Genomic DNA, 22,387 nt, shown 5'->3' on the forward strand with positions numbered 1-22,387 from the left:
TCAGTCAGTCATCATGAATCGGAAATCGGGAAACAACAAATGGACAGAGAGAATGATTGATAATCCATGTCTCAGTCCATATGATATCTAGAATGGAGGAATATATGATCCCTTATCTAATGGACAAGTCATTGACAAAGGTCAGAGTTCATCGACAAGGTCAGAGTTCGACAGAAGCTTTTGAGAGCTACGATTGCTGATGGGTTCCTGAAGTCATACGCAATAATAGTTTTAGACTTATCCAAGTGGGAGACTGTTGGATTAATGTCTAAGTCCATAACTATAATTGGTAAGACTTGACCCGACCCGGCATGGTCCATTTGGGTTGCATGGCATCATGCATTTGGATAGACTATAATGAGAGAAATAACACTTAAGGTTGGTTAATATATTATAAGTTCTAATATATTAATAAGGTTATTTAATTAGTATTGATCAAGAATTAATTTGGAATTAATTAAGTGATCAAAAGGAGACTAATTAAATATATGGGTTGATTGTGTAAATCATTCATTCTTATATATGTGGGCTTGTGATCCAAGATTCCTTATGTTGGACTAAGTCCATGAGGTGACCCATGGATACTCCATGGAGGTTAAAATCCATGGAGCATAAGGAATGGGTAAAGTTATGAGTTACATGGTGTAACCCTAATAGCCACCATATAAAAGAATCCCATGGCTCAAGAAATCGTACACTAATGTGTGAGTGTGAGGGCTAGACGATTTTAAGGAGTGTTCAAGTTTCTCTCAAGTTATTCCAAGTGTATTTGGTGTTGTGTGAACCATTTGAGGTGTCACACTTGGGGCACTAGGCACTCAAGCTTCATGAAGACATTCTACATCAAAGAGGTATGTATTCTATCTTGTTATATTTATTATTTTGTATGCTAGATTAGGATAATACCTTGGATGTTCATAATTGTATGTATAATAGAGAAAACATAGATCCAAGGTATTTAGGGTTGCATGTACACTTAGGAGTGTTAGAATGCTCATAACCCAACACTACTCTCCGCCATCAGTTGCACAAGGGGTCCATGCTATCCTTCCCTATCTAGCTTGCGAATATTGTTACATATTCGTTCACTAGATAGTTAAAGTTAGCCAGAACCCTTATATCACAAAGCAAGCAGCATTCGTGCATTGAGTAACCAATTCAGGCATAACCTATACAGGCCATCCTAGTGCTGACTAAACAGTCCTAGCATACAGCTCATACGACAGGCATATAAGGCATCCTTCCTAGATCCTTAGCCCTACTCTAGCATGCACTTCTCAGAATCATATATATCAGGCATATAAGGCATCCTCCTATATCCTTAGCCCTAATCTAGCATGCAGTTCTCAGAATCATACATATAATATAACTTATCATAATAAGTATGGGTATCTTGGGGAAAACTTACTCAAGCTCGGCCGGTCGCACACATCACACACCTCGTTCTTCCTCAAAACCCTTTGACTCATATTTTTTTTTGAAAACCATTTTCCTTGTAAAAATCTTTTAATCCCTCGGTTTGAGTCCAGACACCCCCGAGGGTGTGTCCGAATCCCTCAAACCAGGGCTCTGATACCAACTTGTAACATCCCAAATTTCAAGCCCAAAATTTTCATTTTTAATTAAGTAATCCACAACATAGTTTACCAAAACATTTCCCATGCCATGTCATTTGTAAAAAGAAACATAACAATGTGTCTGGAAATCATATTGTCAAAAGTAAAATAAATCAGAGTACATTCCCAGAAAACTCCATGCGGAAACCATGTGTGTGTGTGATGCGCTGCTACACCGCCGTCTCCTTCCCCTTAGACGAAGAGGTACCTGAAACCAAAACTAAAATTGTAAGCACAAAGCTTAGTGAGTTCCCCCATCATACCACATACCATACAATCACATAGCATATATATTGTCGGGCAATTCTGGGGCGCCCGTCCTACCCATGTCAAACCATTCTAGGGTGCTGACCTACCCATGTCGAGCCATTCAGGGGTGCTGACCTACCCATGTCGAGCCATTCTGGGGTGCTGACCTACCCATGTCAGGCTATTATGGGGTGCCGACCTACCCTCCGGTCTTTCAACTGAACACGAGGACTATTTCACCCCCTACTGCTAACACATAATATCATATCTCAATCATGCTGTCAGACGTATTTGGGGTGTCCGACCTACCCGTTGGTCCTAACGACCGATTCGAGGACTAGTCCCCTCCTACTGATACTATCTCACATAACATAACAATCTAGCATAGTCACATATCAAGCAAACTAGCGTACTCGCATATCAAACAATAGCAGACCAGACAATTACCACAAAGACAATCATCTCAGCTAAACAACTACTAGTGGGTCGGCCTTGGTGCCGTAGACCCACTTCTACTGGAAGGTAACTCACCTCGATGTCGTGTAGTGTCTGAACTATCCTCGGTGTGAAGGTCGGCTCTCCTCGACCCCTCAATCCCTACACGACAACCCTCAAGTCATCAAACAGAACAAACAACCCTAACCAGGGTCAATACTTAAACCAAGCAAGTCAACATTGGTCAAAATCAACACCCAGTTGACCTGACTCGCCGAGTTGGTTTATCAACTCGTCGAGTCCATACTCCACTAACCCGATCCAACCCCGACTTCACTCGTCGAGTCTAGCAAGAACTCGACATGTTCTCCTTCATTCAAACCATCAGGACCATCTTCATCCGACTCGTCGAGTTCCTCCTTGAACTCGTCGAGTTCATCTCCCTCATAAAAATGTGTCCAGTCTATGACTCGCCGAGTTGTATGAACAACTCGTCGAGTCCATCCTCAAAGATTGGGAGATTGCCTTGGACTCGCTGAGTCTGTTCATACACTCGTCGAGTCCCATGATTCCCAGGTCCCTTTTCGTGTCTAAACATTCACGAGACTTCCTCCCTAACAACTGGTCCATCCACAGAAAGGATTTAGTGGTCAATACACCGCGACTCGCCGAGTCCCAATAGCGACTCGTCGAGCCCATCCATGACCATTACTATATAGTCGATTTAAATGGGTATTAACACCTCAAAACCATAGATCTGGCCCCCTAGTGTCCATTTCATACGTAAAGTTCCAAACTTGGTACACATGCAAGGGGTCTTTGGCTCAAAAAGCCATAAAAGGTGTTCTACAAGATGCATGGGGCTCTCATGGCCTTAAAGTTGGCACCTTTATGCCATGAGACCCCTCCAATAACTCAGATCTGAAGGTAAGACTCCATATAACACTCCACAAATCCGAAAATGGCTTGGAAAGCCCTAAATGCACCCAAAATCTAAGCCCTAAGGATGAATAACCATATGGAAGATCAAGACAGGGGCATTTTACCTTGGTTGAGCTGGAAATGGACCAAAGTCTCTGGATCTTCAAGCCTCAACTCGAACTCTCAAGCTTCTTTCTTCTTCTCAAGCTTCACAATCCACCAAATGCACCAAAATGGCCTTGGAACACACAAAAACGGCTAGGGTTTCGATATACAGCTTTCTGGGAGTGATAAGGTCGATGGAGGTTGGGATAAGATGTTTAAATAGGGTGCAAACCCTCAAATTTAGGGTTTCATCCAGACAGCTGCTACTCGCCGAGTCGGTATACCGACTCGTCGAGTAGGTCACTTAACTACCGCGTCCACGCCCGATCCTACTCGACGAGTTGGTCCCTTAACTCGTCGAGTCCCTCTGCTAAAATGATAAATCTTCATTTAAGAATGCTTATCAGGAACCGGGTGTTACATTTTACATATTAAAAAGTTAACAACTATTTTGCCAAACTTAAACCACTTGGGTTGTGGTGACTTGGTAAGGCATGTGGAAGATATGGTAGATAACCTATTGACCCATGTTCAAATTCTAACACCACTTAGCCCTTGTGGCCATGGAGGTTCGCCTGCAGTGACTCCAGGGCATGAGGCAAAGCCTCATATTTGCAGCGGGGGATTAGTCGGTGCGCGAAAGCTGGCCCGGAAACCCTCGTTAGGGAAGTTCCATTTCCAAAAAAACTATTTTGCCAAACAATTTTACATAAATAAAAGCTACAACTTTTAGCTATTAACTTTTAGTTTTCAACCAACGTTTGTCAAACACACCCATAATGTCAAGTCATTATATTCATAGTTAAAATCAATTTAATTTATATTAAGATTAGATAATCAATTTAGAATTATCAATAAGTTAAATATAATTACGTGTACATCGATATTTTACCATTAGTTTACTGTTATTTGTTTGAATAATCAAAATCTGGAAGATCTCATAACTTCAAGTGACAATGAATATTCACTTTTGGCACTAGCTTGCAACAAAATATACCATCAATAGATAGAATCAAATTACGTGCATATTCTTATTTTGTCTTTAGTTTATATTATCCTTTAATCAGATTTGTCATGTATTTTATACCATGAAAATAATATGTAATTATTATCTTTTGCAATATTTCCTTTTACAATAAATCATTAGATTATGTCATTCAATATTAAATAATCATTTTTAAAATTTACTTCCAAACACACCCTAACATATTTAAGCTTAAGATTATCCAATTTCTACTTTCCACAAAAAATAACTACTTTCGTTGGTTGTCGAAATTGAAAAAGAAAAAAGAAAAATAGGTTGTCATTTACAAAAATATATGAATTGTTAAAACTAAATGAAATGTGCCGTTTATTATACGATTATAGTATTTTAATACTCATTTTAATAAACATTTTATTATTTAACAAGTACCATGCTTCGTAGTTTGTAAAACCACGTAAGAACTCCTGATCTTCCTTTTTTCAAGCCCACTTTTCCATCTCCGGTCTTCCCGGCGTTCCTCTTTCTAGTGCGATCCCACATAATCCCAATTCAGTATCACTACAAGTGTTTTCTGTTGTCAATTCCTCCAATATTCTGCTCTCTTCAATGTATTTTCTATGATACACATCCAGTAATTTAGCTGTTAGAGGCCAAAAGCTCTCGGCCGAGGTCGCATCCACCACCTCACCTCACCGCCGCGACAAGGAGGTGGTTTCTGCTGCAAGCCTTTTTTTTAACCATTCTATTCGTTCTACAATCACCAGGAGACATTCAGTTGAATTTCTGATTGTTGGTAACTTGTAGTCATTTTGGGCTGAGTGATATAATTGGGGGTATTTATTGGTTTTTATGGGTTCAAAACCGTGGCTACAACCAGCTCCCGCCTATTCTCCATTGGAGACTTTCTGGGACACGGAGGATGATGCTCCTGGTCCTCGCTGCGGCCACACTCTCACTGCCGTCGCACCAACCAAATCTCAAGGCCCTCGCCTTATCTTATTCGGTGGCGCCACCGCCATTGGAGGTGGCCCGTCCTCTGCTGTCCCTGGCATCCGTAAATATCACTTCTTAGTTGGTTATTATATACCATTGGGGTTCTAATTGCTGCAAATTGATTGAGCTTTTTCGATTTTAACACTTTAGGGTTGGATGGCGTGACAAATTCAGTTCATGTATATGATGTTATTACCAGGAAATGGACCAGGTTGCTTCCATTATACTTTATTCTTGCATTCAATTCCCTTTAGTATCCCATTGTTAATTTGTGAAAATTTTCCAGAATACTACCGGCTGGGGAGCCTCCTTCACCTAGGGCTGCCCATGCGGCAGCTGCTGTGGGAACCATGGTTGTATTTCAGGTGATTATAATGCTGATTTACAATCAAATCAAATCACACACAATTCTTGCTTAAAGTTTTTATAAATTTGTGTTTGGTCATTAGGGAGGGATAGGTCCATCCGGGCATTCAACAGATGATCTTTATGTGCTTGACTTGACCAATGACAAATACAAATGGCACCGGTAAACTTGACTTGTTCAATGTTCATTCAAAATGTGGATTTGTATCCATGTCTTGTGAAGCTTTTATGAGTTCTCTTAAATGTTTGTGAGTGCAGGGTTGTTGTTAGAGGGGAGGGTCCTGGCCCTCGTTATGGCCATGTGATGGACTTGGTAGCCCAACGATACCTCGTTACTGTTAGTGGCAATGATGGTGAGTGTGATTCATCATTCATCATTCATGTCTAGGTTTTTCTTTGCTCTCTATGCACCCACTTAACTATACCATCTATCACTACAACCGTTTTCTTCATCAAGACACAAAACAAGATTAGAGGGCATAAACCAATAATAGCAACATCTTTTATTTTAGGAAAGAAAGTGCTTTCAGATGCTTGGGCTTTGGATACTGCTCAAAAACCGTATGCATGGCAGAGATTAAATCCGGAAGGTGATAAACCTTCTGCTAGAATGTAAGTATGCAAGTTAGTACCAGTTCTGAAGGTCCTTTGATATTGTTTCTTATTGTTAACCTTGTTGAAAGTTTTTAATCTTCTAGTGTGTAGCTAGAAGATACTTTTAATTCGTTTACAAGTTCCTACATTCATTTGTAGGAATATGGTATCCCATTTATTTAAAGAGGGTAGTGTTGTATACTTTGCAGGTATGCAACTGCTAGTGCCCGCTCAGATGGTATGTTCTTGCTTTGTGGTGGAAGAGACATCTCAGGCACGGTATGCCTTATTGTTTGTTGTTTAGTTGTATTCACAACTGTAATTATAATTTATAAACAAAACATGGCATTCTGTTTTTTCTTATAATCGGTTTGTGTATGTTGATTTGCAGCCTTTAGCAGATGCTTATGGATTGCTGATGCATAGAAATGGTGAATGGGAATGGACACTTGCACCTGGAGTTTCCCCCTCACCAAGGTATCAACATGCTGCGGTAAGTATTAGTTTCTTATTTGATTCACCATTTACCATTTACCATTGTCTTTCTCTTTAAAAAAATCTACTCATTTGTTGGTGATCAGGTCTTTGTTGGAGCTAGATTGCACGTTACAGGTGGTGTTCTTAGGGGAGGACGAGCAGTAGATGGTGAATCAGCTGTTGCAGGTTAATCTTTTTTTATCATGATGAACAAAATATGTATCTATGTATCTGAATATAAGTGTTTTGCAACATGGTTGGATAATATTGTGTACAGTATTGGACACTGCTGCTGGAGTTTGGTTAGACAGACATGGCATGGTGACTTCTTCAAGGCCCAACAAGGCCCAAAGTGAAGACCCTGCTTTGGAGCTGATGCGGCGTTGTAGACATGCAGCTTCATCTGTTGGTGTTCGTATATATATTTATGGTGGTCTTCGTGGAGATGTGTTGTTAGATGATTTTCTTATTGCAGAGAATTCGGCTCTTCAGTCAGATACCACCTCAAATGTGACAAGTCCAAGAACAAACAATTCAAGCCCATTTGATCCTATGTCTCCTGATAGTAGACCAGAGAGCCCCTCATCTGGTGCTTTAAGGTCAGACATGTTTCTCCTTTTACCATATGCTGAAATTTAGGATCTGTTTGGTTGGATGGAATGGAATAAGCAAGGTGATGGAATACATCACTACATTCCATGACCGTGTTTGGTTGGTCTTTAATGAGTTATTATTATTATTATTATTATTATTATTATTATATAGAAATATACAATGTATAGTTCTAACTCTATTCATTGCATTTATTTTATTATAGCTAATGAATTTCTATTTACAGGAATAATAAATTATTCATATAGAATCTCATTAAAATCCCTATAAAAGTATATTTTCTAGCTTATTTTAGAAAATAATATTTTTATTTAGTTAAAATCATGAAGGCTTTAATAAAGATTTTTGTGATTATAAGTTACATAAATAAAAATGGTTATGTTAGTATGTTACAAAATTCCATTCCATGTGCATGATGGAATGAAAAAGAACCCACCCCTTGACTAATGTGAAGTATTATTTTCAACTATTTGATTTGAAATTCATATTGTATATTTTCCAAAGAAGTTAAATATGTTTATTTAGCGATATATCTTTAATTTATAAAATACATTTTGTTCTTTATTTATTTGAAGCCAACCAAACCTGATAGTGGTTTGTAAAGATCCATTTCTTAACCTTGCTGATTCCATTCCGGCTTAGTATATGCATATTTATGTTTTTCAGTAGAGAATCTATGGAGAGGCTGGCAGAAGCTTCTGCTCAGGAAGCCAAGGCTGTGAATGCTGTCTGGCAAGCTGCACAGGCACACGCCCAATCACAGCAAGCTGCAAATCAAGACAACAACTTACCCCTTTCAGACGACTCACATGCTTCAGAGCCTGCTGATACAGAGGGAGATGTTAGGCTTCACCCTAGAGCTGTATGTCTTCCTTCTTTTTTTTTTTTTCTAAAAATACATGGGTGTTATTTTTTATGATAAAGAAGCGTTGTTATTATTATTAATATGATATGATGCAGGTTGTAGTTGCTAAAGAGACGGTAGGAAACCTAGGTGGATTGGTGAGGCAGTTATCCTTGGATCAATTTGAAAACGAGAGTAGACGAATGATTCCTACCCAAAACGACCTTTCCTATCCAACCAAAAAGTTCACTAGGCAAAAGTCACCTCAAGGCTTGCACAAAAAAGTAAGTTTACAAACTACTTCTTTTCAGTTTCACAAGAAAGTCTAACTGCTAGTTGCCAGTATGTATGGGATGGATGGGTAATAAAAGAAAATTTGATTTTGGCTATATTCGCAAAACTTATGATATGATGTATTTGCATTGTTGCAGGTGATATCTAATTTGCTTAGGCCTCGAAACTGGAAACCTCCGGTTAACAGAAGGTTTTTCCTTGATTCATATGAAGTAGGAGAGCTTTGCTACGCTGCTGAACAGATTTTTTTACACGAGCCTACGGTTCTTCAGTTGAAAGCTCCAATCAAAGTGTTTGGTGATTTACACGGACAGTTTGGTGATCTCATGCGCCTCTTTGATGAATACGGATTTCCTTCTACTGCTGGAGACATAACGTACATATTATTACATATATGCTTTGCCTTACTTTCTAATTAATATTTGTTTTCTTTCAAAATCTTGTAGCATTTACTGAATTCAGATTGTGTTGACCCTTCTTCCACTTCAGATATATTGACTATTTATTCCTTGGCGATTATGTTGACCGAGGTCAACATAGCTTGGAGACTATCACGTTGCTTCTTGCCTTAAAGGTAGGTACCGTATATGCTTTACTACAAGTTGGTTGTTACAACTTACAACCAAAATATGATATGATTTATTTATCTATATGTATTCAGATTCAGTATCCTGAGAATGTCCATTTGATACGTGGGAACCATGAGGCTGCGGATATAAACGCGCTGTTTGGGTTTCGTCTTGAATGCATAGAAAGAATGGTAAGGAATTGATTTGTTTTTTTTTTTTTTTTTTTTGATATGTGAATGGAATGATTATATATATATATATATATATATATATATATATATATATATATATATATATGTATGTATAGGGGGAGAACGATGGGATATGGGCATGGACGCGATTCAATCAGGTATTTAACCATCTTCCGCTGGCGGCATTGATTGAGAAGAAGATAATCTGCATGCATGGTGGGATAGGGAGGTCCATACATTTGGTTGAACAGATTGAGAAAATAGAAAGACCAATAACTATGGATGCTGGATCTCTTATCTTAATGGATCTTTTATGGCAAGTTCCCTGAATTCCATTCGTTTACTTCCAAGGAATCCGATTTATTATTATTATTTAAAAGAGTGAAAAAATTGTGCAGGTCTGATCCTACGGAGAATGATAGTGTGGAAGGTTTAAGGCCAAATGCTAGGGGACCTGGTTTGGTTACTTTTGGGGTATTCATATTGCATTTTTTTTTTTTAATATTTTATCCCATGTGATCAGACATGAATGAGTTAATTAAGTATTGAGTTGGTTGCAGCCTGATAGGGTTACAGACTTTTGTAAGAGAAACAAACTTCAGCTGATTATAAGAGCACATGAATGCGTGATGGATGGGTTTGAAAGATTTGCTCAGGGCCAGTTGATCACCCTTTTCTCTGCAACCAACTATTGTGGTAACCACTAACCAAGCAATACATGTTGTCTTACAATAGTATACAATCTCAGTCTAAATAAATGGCTGTATTCAGGAACTGCAAACAATGCTGGAGCTTTACTAGTGGTTGGAAGAGGACTGGTGATTGTTCCAAAACTGATTCATCCGTTGCCACCTCCCCTTCACTCGCCAGAAAACTCTCCAGAACATGTCCAAGACGACACCTGGATGCAGGTAATTAATCTAAATTCTAATTTCTAATTTCTAATTTCTAAATTCTAAACTAAACTTGTTTCCTTTTTTACTCCATGTATTTATTAATAATACCGAAACAGAAAGAGCAACTGAATGATACTTACTTATCCTATCCTTGATTTGTAATTGTAATTGTAGGAGCTTAATAATCAAAGACCCCCAACTCCTACCAGGGGCCGTCCCCAGCCTAATCATGACAGGAACTCCCTTGCATATATTTAGACTCTTGCTATTTACACTATTTATTGGACAAAATTATATATATATATATATATATATATATATATATATATATATATATATATATAGCTTTGTTCATACGAGACAGTTTTGCTATCCCTTTCTTGGTGTCGCTGGGTGTTTCTACATTCAGGATTCAGGAAAGATGAGGTTCAATGGTGTTGTATTGTGTATTATTTAACTTGTAACATACATAACTCATAAGTTGCCTTGTGTTTATATTTTTTTTAATGTTTTATGAGAGACTGACTCATTTTATAGATGAATTCTTCATGTTGTCCCTAACACGTCCACCTTTACTTTTCCACTTTTTGAAGAAAAAATAAATAAATAACTTTGCAAATAAGCATAGATTCTGTAACAGTCATGCTGAATGATTTGTAGATCTAAAACGTGAGTACCCGACTAGTAATGACATGAATGTCCTATCAACTTCATAAACATTTCAAATCAATGTCTTATAAATATACTAAAAATATAGACCAAAGGGACTGACCTATTTTACAAGGCTTCAACAATATGCAATGCTCGATTTCTGACTTGATTTGACAAAAAAAAAAAAAAATTCAAGCTATAAATAGGCAATTTCTTAGGCTCTGCGCCAGGGCTGTGAACATACTTCATGGATTTCCTAGGATATAGAAAACTAAATATATGACTACAAAATAAAAACTAATGGGATTAAATAGGATCGGGGGTAAAATCTTCCAATCCTAGTACACATTTTGCTTCAAAATCGGTCCTAGTGCGATCGAAAACATTTTTCTACTTGTTAGTAATACAAAAAAAATATTTTTTATTTAAAGATTGGGTTGGTTAAGGTTGCTAATAAACCAATAAAAAATTGAAAATATTGGTTCAGGTACCAATGCATAGGAACATCATTGAAATTGTCCAAGATTCTGGGTTGCTTAATTAGTGGAGTCAAAACTTCATGCAATCTTCTTTTTAAACAGCATGTTACTTAAAGTTGAAGATGATGTGATTCAGATTTGTGACAACTTTTTTTGGAGTGCTTGACTCTCAAGTAATCATAATTAAGTTATGAAGTGGCCCATGTTTATAAACCTTTCTCACGAGGAAAAAGTGGGTTTACTATTTATAAAAAGTTTGAAATTTATCCGACATACTTATTTATATATTTGACCTACAAGTTATTAAAATTATAAAACAAAAGCAATTTTTTTTGTGAAAAGTAGTATTTTTAATATAATTAAAGAAAATGACAAAACATTCTTGCCTTTTTATAAAACTAAAATTAAAATTTATAATAAAAACAACATAGAACATTGGTCATATTTTCAACACGTCAATGGTAAAATTTATAAAAATAATATTATAATTTGTATTAAATATGTCAAAAGGGGTGTAAACTGAAGATATACTATAATATAGAAGTAATAGATAGAAATGAAAGTTGATGCAGATGAACCGCTCTGTTATTGAAATTTTGTCGGGGTCAGTTTGGGATTTTAAACCTCAAACATAAACATACTCTAATTTCCAACATTTTCCTAAAACCTTTGAAGAAACATATATATGAATATGATATGATATGCATGTTAAGTTTCATACTTTGATAATTAGTCTTAACAAAAGCAATGCGATTTGGTGAGGTATGTATGCACAATAATGCATGTTTGGTTTTTAAGATGCCAACTCAAACTAAACTAAGAGAGAGAGAGAGAGAGAGAGAGAGAGAGAGAGAGAGAGAGAGAGAGTTTAATTGTGCAAGTGGTGGATGAAGAGAAGTTTGGAGGAGTCCCAGAGTATCCTTTTTCTTCCAAATGTCATTTGCGCCTCAGCATATGAGTTGCCAGTAGCATCACAAGGGTGTGGGAGATGAGTGTTTTCATCGACTTTGAGATATGTAACATCCACAACACACAGCCCGGATTTCTGCAAATTTGTTTCAAACCATATCCCTTTTGCAAGATGTATGATTCCCTTCCCAATCTCTTCTCCTTTCCCATCAAACAGGACAACATGTTGTCCATTCTGTAGCCTAAAACAACTCCTCAACACATCTTTCTGCTGGGTGTGGTCAGGTTCATATGAAGATGGCTCATCAGCAGGACTCCCGGGTGAGTCAGAGACATGATCTGCTACCGACCCACCACCTGACAAACCTACACCTACACCTACACCTACAGGAGTATTCTTAGCAGCTGCACGTGCTACTTTCGCTTTCCGATTATTTAACCTGAAGGAACATCAAAGCAAAAACCGTATTTAACAACACTGTCCCACATTCTATAAAAGGAGTCCAAGCCTTTGGTTTCAAATTAGATATCCTCTTGTTTTGAGTTTAGACATTAAATCTTTGGAGAGTGTCCGTGTAATTATATCAGCCTATGTGATTGTAAAAAATTGTCATATATATAGCCTGTGGTTGTGTTTTTTTTTTTTTTCTTCTTCTTCTGGTTTTGGAGTTTTTCACGTTTTGTAAGCAAAAAGACCACGGCTTTCTTACCAATTTTTTAGCTGGGAAGAAGTGATTTCTGAACCCTGTAAAAGAAAATTATACAATTTTAGAGGAAATGAATTATTACAGACGAGTTCAAATGAATTGACAATATGCAAATCTTACATACATGAAGACTCAATTTATCAGCCCAAAGTTGTACAGAGGCGGCTCTCCGCTGCATATTAGGGTCATCACGTAAAGCATTCTCAATCATGGATATTTGCACATCATTCATTATGTTGCGCTTCCTTTTCTTTAGCTGCAAACTTCTAAAAGTTTCCTCTTCTGGAACTTCTTCAACATCGTTCCTTCTATTCTTTAACTGCATATTGGATAAATATGATCCGATTGTTTCAATGTTTGTAGCATCTCTCTCACTCTCATCCACTCCCCTTAAAGCACCACTCCCTTCGTTTCGCTTGCACCCATCTGGAGTTGATCTTTGAGGTATAGATCTATTATGAACCTCCTACAATCACAATCATGTATGTCTTAATAAATAAATAAATAACGAGTATATATTTTGTGTTGATGAGAGTCAACCGTTGCACCTTGACTTGGTGGATATTGGATTCTTGACGACTAATTAGTTCCTCCAATTGCATAACAAACAACCTACATGAGCAGAAGACCAAAAAAAATAAAAAATCAAGCGACTTGTGATGTTTTTAACATACAGACATACCCTTCGATGTTCTAATTAAAAACAAATTGTGAGTCTGGAGTCAAAGGTTGACTTCAGTAGTTTAAATTAAAGCAATTACCTAAGGAGTTTAACATCATCTTTATTAAGGTATCTAGAAATAGTCAAAGATCCAGCATGAATCAATAAGGAACCTGCAACATACAAATAATATGTTATATAAGCAAAACAAAAGCATGTGTTTCTTATCAACCAAAGCTAAAGGAATTGTTGAAATTGATATATACTCAGGTTTGCAGCTGCTCTTTTAGCACCGCCACCATGTGCAACTCCATCTGGTAAGTTAGAACGTTCCTTTTGCAAGCACTGAAAAAACTTGTTAAGGAAGAGATCCTTCTCCTCTGTGGATCAATTATCAAAACAATAAATATAATTAGACAAAGAAAGTGACATATGCATATATATATATATATATATATATATATATATATATATATGTAAAGCTAAATTGGCTATTTTATTTTATTTTTACCTTTACAGAGATCTGGAACAAAACAGGTGAGATTAGCTACAATTTTGACCAGTAAAGATGTTTTTTGATGTGCAAAGGGATAGGAGGTCTGAGAAGCACGGGAGTTAGTAATGAAAATAGGTTTTGAAGCATGTGATGTATGCATAGACCTCACACCCAAAACCTGTCCAGATGCTGAATAGGAATCATAATTCAGAGTAATATCCCCTTCAGCAGCCTTAGAATCAGAGGAACACCAACTAGACAAGAATTCTCCATGTGGTACCAAAAACACTCTTGTCAAAACCTCTGTCTGCATTCACATGTGATACAACAACAATTGCAAATTCAATGAATCACAGAAAAGTAAATGTAAATAATAATAAAAAAAAAAGGAGATCAACGCTTACAAAATTTGAGACTATGTAAGATCGGAAATTAGAATCATCAGAGACTATTTCAACTAGTCGCATTGCATTTAGTTGCAAAATCCCCCTTGGATTGTAAGCAGAAACACCATTGACACCTCCACAAAACATGATATTTAGCAATTCAAGGACCTACACATTATCCAATGTGTATAAACATCATGCAACCTAAATTGGTTATTATTATGATAATGTCTTAAATAAACCTCATTTTCACACCTCAGATATAGTAGACTTAGCTAAATCCAAGCCTTCAGTGGTGCTTGCAGCCAAATCCAAGAAAGAAATGCTTTCCACTTCACAAAGTTGCAGCATCTGAAGAAAGAGGATTTATAGCTATTAAAATTCCTTTAATAAAGTAAACATAAGATCATGGTCTACAATCAGAACTTACAATTGATAAAATCTTTGATTTTAGCCTAGAAACCAGCACCATAAGATGAGAGTCTTTGCATTGTGGAAGTTTCATTACGTCTTGAACCAACCAAAGAACACCACCTTCTTTGCGAAGATCCTGGAGAAGAATACAATGAGTATTGGCATGTTATATAACTGGAAGATGGATACAATTACAGATAAGGATTTAAAGAGTAAAACCTTATTCTTAACAACGCATTCACGAAACAGTTTTTGCTGACAAAGTGAGTGAATAAACTGTAGAGAAGCCTCACAATGCAGGCAGAAACTGTAGACTTCATCAGCATTGTAAGTGTCAGTATGTTGAGCTGAAAGCTTCACTTGAAGAAAATTAATAACCACACCGACAGAGGGGAAAGCTACACCCGTAAATACATCAACCTGACAAATAATTTCAATAGATAATTAAAAACCGAAAATATAATTAACGAATCATAAATCAACGACTCATAAAAAAATGTTACCTTAGGGTGTACAAGTATAACCCTGGTAATGTCATGCCACTGTGAAGATATACATGCTTTAAAGAGATACAAAGTGCTAGCCAATAATGTCGAGTGATAAAGAACCTCATTATTGCTTGGAGGATTAAGTTTCTGTATCACCAAAGTTAAATTTCAGTGCCAAAATGACAATGTTGTGTGAAAATAAAATGCGAAGAGGGCAGAGTTAACCTGCTTAAAGTTGCTAAGAAAAACAGTGATGAAAAATATCAAATCAAGAACACATTCTGATGAACTCGAATCTTCAAACAGAAGCTGCAGCAGGAAAAATCAGTTACTACTGGAATGTACAGGATAAAGAAAAATTGAACAAGAAATAAGAAATTCACCAACCTGCCTAAGTTTTGAATGGCTATAAGCAATATCATGCAAACCATGAAATAATCGTACCCCGGATAATAAGTATTTGAGATGCTGTTCATCTCGTTTAAATAATAGAAGCTTTGAAATAAGGTGCACAGGAAGATTTCTTGCTAGACTTTCCATGTATATCTGACCATGTCAAGGTTAATCACAGTCAGCATGCAATAACTAATAACTAACTGAGGTGAAAATTTTGATTAATAAATACATGATTGAGTGAATGTAAATTGTAAAATGTAGTAACCTCAAACAATGATCCATTGCTTTTAGCATATCGAATGGGGCCATTTTCAGAATCCCTCATTAGCTGGCTTAGATCCGAACAGCTTAGTTTATGAAACTGTTCAACAGCTGAAACCAAATCAATAGCCTGCAAATCAAAGCATTCCATATGAGCACTCTATTAATATAAAGTTTAGATAAATTTCCTACAAAGTAACCTTCTAAAGGACCAGAAATGACTAATGAGATTGTGATACCTATTTAAGCCAGGGGTATTAGCGTAAATATATATATATATATATATATATATATATATATATATATATACAGGGGTATTAGCGTAAATATATATATATATATATATATATATGAGCAATTCATTAAAAACTGTACGTCATATATCGTATGAAAATATCCATTCATGTTAAGAAAAAATAAACTTCAAAAATTGTACTCGTTACTCACTGGTTTCTTCTTGCATGGTTCATCCTCCCTTGCAGACTTCATTGCTACATTTTTCGAACCGGAACTGAAAGGGAAGAACAGAAAACAGAAAACAGAACATTAAAAACAAATATACATTTTAATAATATTATTTTACGATTCTTCGAAATTCAACAATCTAAGCCCTAGATTTCTGATCGAAAACAAGAAACAAACATACAACTGACGAAATTTTCAGAAATTACTAACGAGAAGAAGGCGAAACTTGGAACAAATTACCTTGAACTAGCGACGATATAGTTGGGAAATCGCTAGTGACTAAATGGAGTAAACTTGGTTAAGCAAATGTTGATTGATAATCAATCGTGAGACGCCGGTGAGTGACTGAGTTGAGTTGAGAAATATGGATTTCTCTTGGGTTTTATATATATGATTGGGACTGCGTTCGTCAATCAATTACTGAATATTGTCGTCTGAACTATGAAGAGTTGGCTGTGCTAACTTGCGCTAGTGTGACCCATTTGTATAAAGTGATGGCAATTTATATGTACAAAATTTATTTATGCCTGAAGATTTTTATTCTCTAGTCTTATTATCATTCGTAATTGACCATTGTACCCTATAAGAAGAGCCGTAAAATATTTATAAAATTATGTAATTTAACTTTACTCGATTGATTATTTGATAATAATCCTTAAAATCACCATGATTACTTTGAGCACACATAGTCTAAATGAACATGTAAAAATAAGAAATTAATATCAAATCATATGAAAAATCATGTGTGGTTTTGTGAAACCATAGATTTTATGTATTAATATTTCGTTTCTACATATCGGTTCAATAAAATCTTAGATCAGATGCATTGAAATTTCAGATCTGAATTGATCCGACATATACAAGAATAATAAAACTCAAATACAAGTTTATCAGTACTTTATTTATTTTTGAATGTTTTGACTTAAAGTAAATATAAGATGTTAAAAATCTAATACAAGAATGATATATCTAGAATCGAGTAACATATTTACCTAGATCCTCCATATTGATGAACTCGAAGGGGTATGCGGGGCTTCCGATTTCTCATTATGTTGGTTTTGAACACAATTTGAGATCTTGGATTTCAAGATCTTAAGCGCACAAAGTTGTTTAGATTTCAAGATCTTGAGCGCACAAAGTCGAAACAACTTCAACTTTAGGGGAAAAACTCTTTGAGGGCCGGCGATGAGAAAGGGAGCATGTTATAATCTTTTATATGGCGAAGAGTTAGGGTATTAAGATTTGATACATATAGAGAAATAACGAAATTATACAAAAAAAATGTCTCGCGGCTTGCACGCGCTCTTCACATCGTGTACTATTTATGATTCGGCTTTAATATATGAAATTTTTGGAAACCATTTTACATCAAATGTCAGAAATAGTATAAAATTATTAGTACTTACAACCATTATATTTCTTATCTTGTTTCTAAACATATATGTTATGCTTGCAAAATTATATAAGAAACCTCGTACCAGCAAGAAAAAAAATGTAAAAATGTTCGTTGACATGTTAATCGGAATAGCTAGTAATCTAGCTAAAATATGTAAATTGACATAAAATTTTATAGAAATTAAATATTATCCTACTTTTTATTCTTATTTATCTTCTTACCCATATAAAATGATGACAAGGTTCACATTTTGATAAATAATAATAATATTTTAAGACACTTGTCATAATTTTACATGGGTAGAAAGATGAGTACGAGAGTATTTAATTTCTCAAAACTTTATGTAGAATATTAGGTTTCTTTATAATTAACTAGTTTATAACCTGTGATAACCATGGTTATAAAATTAATTAAACTTTCATATTAAAAAATCAAAATTATTAATCAATTATTTTAAATAAATTATTATTTAAGAAATATTTTTTTACTAATATATAATTATAATCGTTGATTTAAATAAATACGTAAAGTTATATCACCTTATAATCTATATTAATTTTATTTTAATTTTTAATTTAATGTTATTAATTTAATATAATTAGAGTGAAAAATTTTAAAATTTGAAATTTAAAATGGAGAATCAATTATTAATTTAATGTAATTAGAGTGAGAAATTATTAATTTAAAATTTGAAATTGATAATTAATAGGTTGACAAGTGGCATAATAGGTGGCATATAATATTAATGAAAAGTTCTAATAGTATGCCACTTTTCAATAGAAGAATAAACCTATTCATTTATTAGAAGAGAAAGATAATGATATATTTGAAGGAATTATAAAAATGCTCGTTGACATCGTTAATCTGAATAGGTTTACAAAAAAAAAAATTGAGTTTGTCAAATATGACAACTTGAAAAATAAGTTGGTTTATAAGTTAGTTGTGATGTGTCAAAGATACTCTTATATTATTTCATATATTTATATTTTTTTTAAAACTATTTTTGTTGTTAAACACATATAAAAACCTTTTTTTTTAAAAGATAACTTAAATTAATATAAAATCAAATGATAGTTTTATAATTATGTTCGAATAAACTGCCGAAACGATATGGTAAAAATATATAAAGAAACAATATTTCCATATTTGTCATCAAACTCGCATATCTTAATACGATTTTAAAGGTTACAAGTTAAAGATATACAAAATTGTGGCTGACAATTCTCGACACGACACGAAATAAATGGGTTTGAGTTGATTTTTTCAACCCGTCAACCCGTTTATTAAACGGGTCATATATGAGTTTCTCAAAAAATAAACGGGTTGACCCGCCAACCCGTTTATATTTTTAATAAAAAAAATATATTTTTTATTTTAAAATGTATTTATGTATCAAATATTAATATTTAATAAGTATTATATAATATACCATTGATTCATAGACCATTTGATTGTTTTGACATTTTTACTCGTGGTGGATGACCTTGAATTATCTATGTTTGTATTAATGTTTAGTTTGAACATGTTTCTATGAATGTTTTTAATTTTCATTTGGATGTTTAAGACCTAAGTAGTTAAGTGTCTAAAATTCGGATATTTTTGCATCAACCGTCAATAATTTATTCATATTTAGTTGTCAATTTTATTTATGAAATCTGACCCACGAACCCAAATCTGACCCACGAACCCGCCAACCTGTGAACCCGTATAAATAAATTGGTTGGCGGGTCATATATGAGTTTATGTTCCAAATCCGCCAACTCGTGACCCGCCAACCCGTGACTTGTATATTTAAATGGGTCGTGTTTGGGTTGGCATATTTTGACCTGTCAACCTGTCAACCCGCGACAGGCCAACCCGAACACGACATAATTGTCAGGCCTATACAAAATCCCAAAGATAGAAATGAAACTTTGACATTATTTTTAATTTTTAATTACAAGACTAACAAAAATAGCAAATTCTCATTATTGTGATTACCGATCTGCTTTTAGAGGTAGGTTTGTCAATGGGGACAAGTGGGACCGGGATTATATCCCTCGCTCTCGCCTCGTCCCCGATCTAGTCTTCCCACTCCCGCGCCCCGCCCCTAAATTCCTGGATTACCCACACCCGCGTTCCCCGTTTCCGATTGATTTTGGGTTGTTTTTTTTTTTGCGCTAAAAGAAGCTATTTTTTTTGGATAAGAAATAGTTATTTATAACAAAATTTTATATGTTAAAAATAAAAATTTTATTATATCTCAAAAACATTATACTAAAAACTTAATAAACATGATTTTTTTGAATTTTGTTAGCTCAAAATCATGTTATTATTTATTATATTTATATAAATATATATAATATATCTTCACGGGGACCCCATGGAGGTTTCGGGACGAGACTGTCCACCTCGACCCCTGCCCCCGAAGTGAAAACGTGGGTTAACCATGCCTCCGTCCCCGCCCCTATTTTTTTTTAAACAAATACCGGATCGGGGTTTCACAGGAACGGAGAGACTTTTTGATATCCCTATTTAAAGGTTGAAGGGCACACCGACAATGTTGATGTGTATCGGTGGTTTTCGGATATATACTTAAGGAAAAATATCTTAAAATGAGAACCTTTTTCTTATTTGTGTCGAATTAATCTTCAAACTATTTGTGTGGTTTTATTTGACTGTTGACTATGGTTTATTGGTTTTAACCATGTATAAGCGGTTTCCTGTCCTGTGTGCACTAACTGCACTCTGTGTCACAAATTACACAAACTAAAATAGCCACGTCACCTTTTTAACCCTAAAACTTATACGATTTTCTTTCCCCCATCGTGTTTAATTCATTCGTCATTTTCTTCCTGATTCATCAAAGCAAAAAGACAAAACTGCAAAAATGGTACCTGTGGTATGCAAATTTTTGGGGTTTTGGTCCAAACCCTAGAGTTTTTTGGATTCATGGTCCTTTTGGAGTGGTTTGTATGTGAAAATAGTCCCTCCGAAAATTGGAATGACTATAATACCCTTGGGGTATTTATTTTTCATTTTTCTTTCATTTTTCTTAAAATTTAATATTTATTTATTTATTTTAACAATTAAAAAAATAAAAAGGGGCCCACCTCTCTCTCTCTCTCTCTCTCTCTCTCTCTCTCTCTCTCTCTCTCTCTCTCTCTCTCTCTCTCTCTCTCTCTCTCCACGACTTCATTCCTACTAGGCACAATCCCAAGTTCATCTTCTCTAGTCGGAGGAAAATCCTAATCGCGATCTTCACTAGTGTTCAGGGAGACCAAAATTACCCAGCTTCATCACCATCTTAACCACCAAAAATCACCACCTGGTCTACCATCATCGCCATCTTGACCACTGTTTTAAGCTAGCAAACATCATCCAATCATCAAGTTCACCTTATAGTACTCATCAGTTATTCACCATGTCCATATGGGATTTCACTAAAGAAATTGTGTTGATTCTATGTTTAATTGCATAAGGCTAACAAGTAACAACAAGAACTGAAACCCCAAATGAGTTCAGTTGTTCTTGATTATCAAAGACATGTTCTTGATTATCAAAAATAGTGAGTTCATAAATGATTTAAACCAATCTAAATGCGATTTCATGTTGTTTGGGTTGCAAACGAACAAAAACCCCAAAAGAACCTGATTACTCCTCTTTTACAAACGAATGGCATAATTAGAAAAGCACAAAACACATCCCTCTTCTTTGCATCAAGTGTCTTGTGTGCATGTTCTTTCTAATAGCCTAAGAACTCCATAACACTAAAGAGATATCTCTCTACCTTGATTTCTGATTTGTGAGTTGAAGTCAAGAACAGGGGATGTAGATGGTAGTGACGACCATCCCAAAATCAGGAAATCTAAAATAAAACCTAGAAAATTTGTCAACCAAAAACCCATAAATCCTTTTCTTAGCAGCCCGTCGGTGCTTCCGGCGAAGATTGGAGATGAGATGTTGGGGTTGAGTTCGGGTGGGATGAATCCCATCGGACCTTCTTTGGTGGGTACCTCCCCTGTCGCCGCAACCTTGATGGTGGTCAAACGGTGGTGGTTTTGTATGGTTTGATGTTGTTGAAGGAGATGGGTTACGATTGTTTCCATAGGGAGGTTTGATTGGGGATTACGAGTGCAAAGAGGGAAGCTTGGGTAGCCATGCCTGGTGGATAATTGGAACCAAGAAGATGAAGAAATGGGGAAATATTTTTCATACAGTAGAATACACACTGAGAGAGAGAGCGAGAGAGAGAGAGAGAGAAAGAGAGAGAGAGAGAGAGAGGGAGAGAGAGGTGGGCCCCTTTTTATTTTTTTAGTTGTTAAAATAAATAAATAAATATTAAATTTTAAGAAAAATGAAAAATAAATACCCCAAGGGTATTATTATAGTCATTTCAATTTTCGGAGGGACTATTTTCACATACAAACCACTCCAAAAGGACCATGAATCCAAAAAACTCGGGGTTTGGACTAAAACCCCAAAAATTTGCATACCACAGGGACTATTTTTTCAATTTTGTCAAGCAAAAAAGAGTAGTCTAGGATTCCAC

The 22,387-nt window shown here is 35.5% G+C and overlaps 2 protein-coding genes across 3 annotated transcripts; one reads left to right on the top strand and one right to left on the bottom strand.

The window, feature by feature from the left end:
* Window positions 1-4,757: 4,757 nt before the first annotated feature.
* LOC145114574 (serine/threonine-protein phosphatase BSL1-like) lies at window positions 4,758-10,689 on the top strand. Its single transcript, XM_079050621.1, has 20 exons — window positions 4,758-5,365; window positions 5,455-5,515; window positions 5,591-5,669; window positions 5,754-5,833; window positions 5,929-6,023; window positions 6,183-6,282; window positions 6,474-6,543; window positions 6,656-6,757; window positions 6,846-6,927; window positions 7,019-7,340; window positions 8,020-8,215; window positions 8,314-8,481; window positions 8,629-8,867; window positions 8,981-9,065; window positions 9,153-9,251; window positions 9,368-9,567; window positions 9,650-9,725; window positions 9,812-9,947; window positions 10,023-10,162; window positions 10,322-10,689. Exons 1-20 carry the CDS (start codon window positions 5,161-5,163, stop codon window positions 10,403-10,405), a joined length of 2,619 nt encoding a protein of 872 aa, XP_078906747.1. The 5' UTR covers window positions 4,758-5,160; the 3' UTR covers window positions 10,406-10,689.
* Window positions 10,690-11,840: 1,151 nt separating this feature from the next.
* On the bottom strand, window positions 11,841-16,926 carry LOC145114576 (nodulin homeobox-like). 2 transcript variants are annotated; one of them, XM_079050623.1, is made up of 18 exons: window positions 16,701-16,926; window positions 16,443-16,506; window positions 16,000-16,125; window positions 15,726-15,884; window positions 15,564-15,647; window positions 15,354-15,485; window positions 15,070-15,270; window positions 14,867-14,986; window positions 14,692-14,787; window positions 14,455-14,604; window positions 14,229-14,357; window positions 14,066-14,153; window positions 13,821-13,934; window positions 13,655-13,727; window positions 13,442-13,505; window positions 13,018-13,359; window positions 12,897-12,931; window positions 11,841-12,626 (listed from the first exon to the last, which is right to left on the bottom strand). In XM_079050623.1, exons 2-18 carry the CDS (start codon window positions 16,482-16,484, stop codon window positions 12,146-12,148), a joined length of 2,436 nt encoding a protein of 811 aa, XP_078906749.1. In that variant the 5' UTR covers window positions 16,485-16,506; window positions 16,701-16,926; the 3' UTR covers window positions 11,841-12,145. The 2 variants fall into 2 exon arrangements, with proteins under 2 accessions (XP_078906749.1, XP_078906748.1); XM_079050622.1 differs by having other exon boundaries at window positions 14,066-14,357.
* Window positions 16,927-22,387: the final 5,461 nt, after the last annotated feature.

The sequence above is a fragment of the Lactuca virosa genome, chromosome 5 (genome assembly GCF_052849685.1).
Source record: "Lactuca virosa cultivar CGN04683 chromosome 5, Lactuca_virosa_CGN04683_v6, whole genome shotgun sequence".
Classification (NCBI taxonomy): domain Eukaryota; kingdom Viridiplantae; phylum Streptophyta; class Magnoliopsida; order Asterales; family Asteraceae; genus Lactuca; species Lactuca virosa.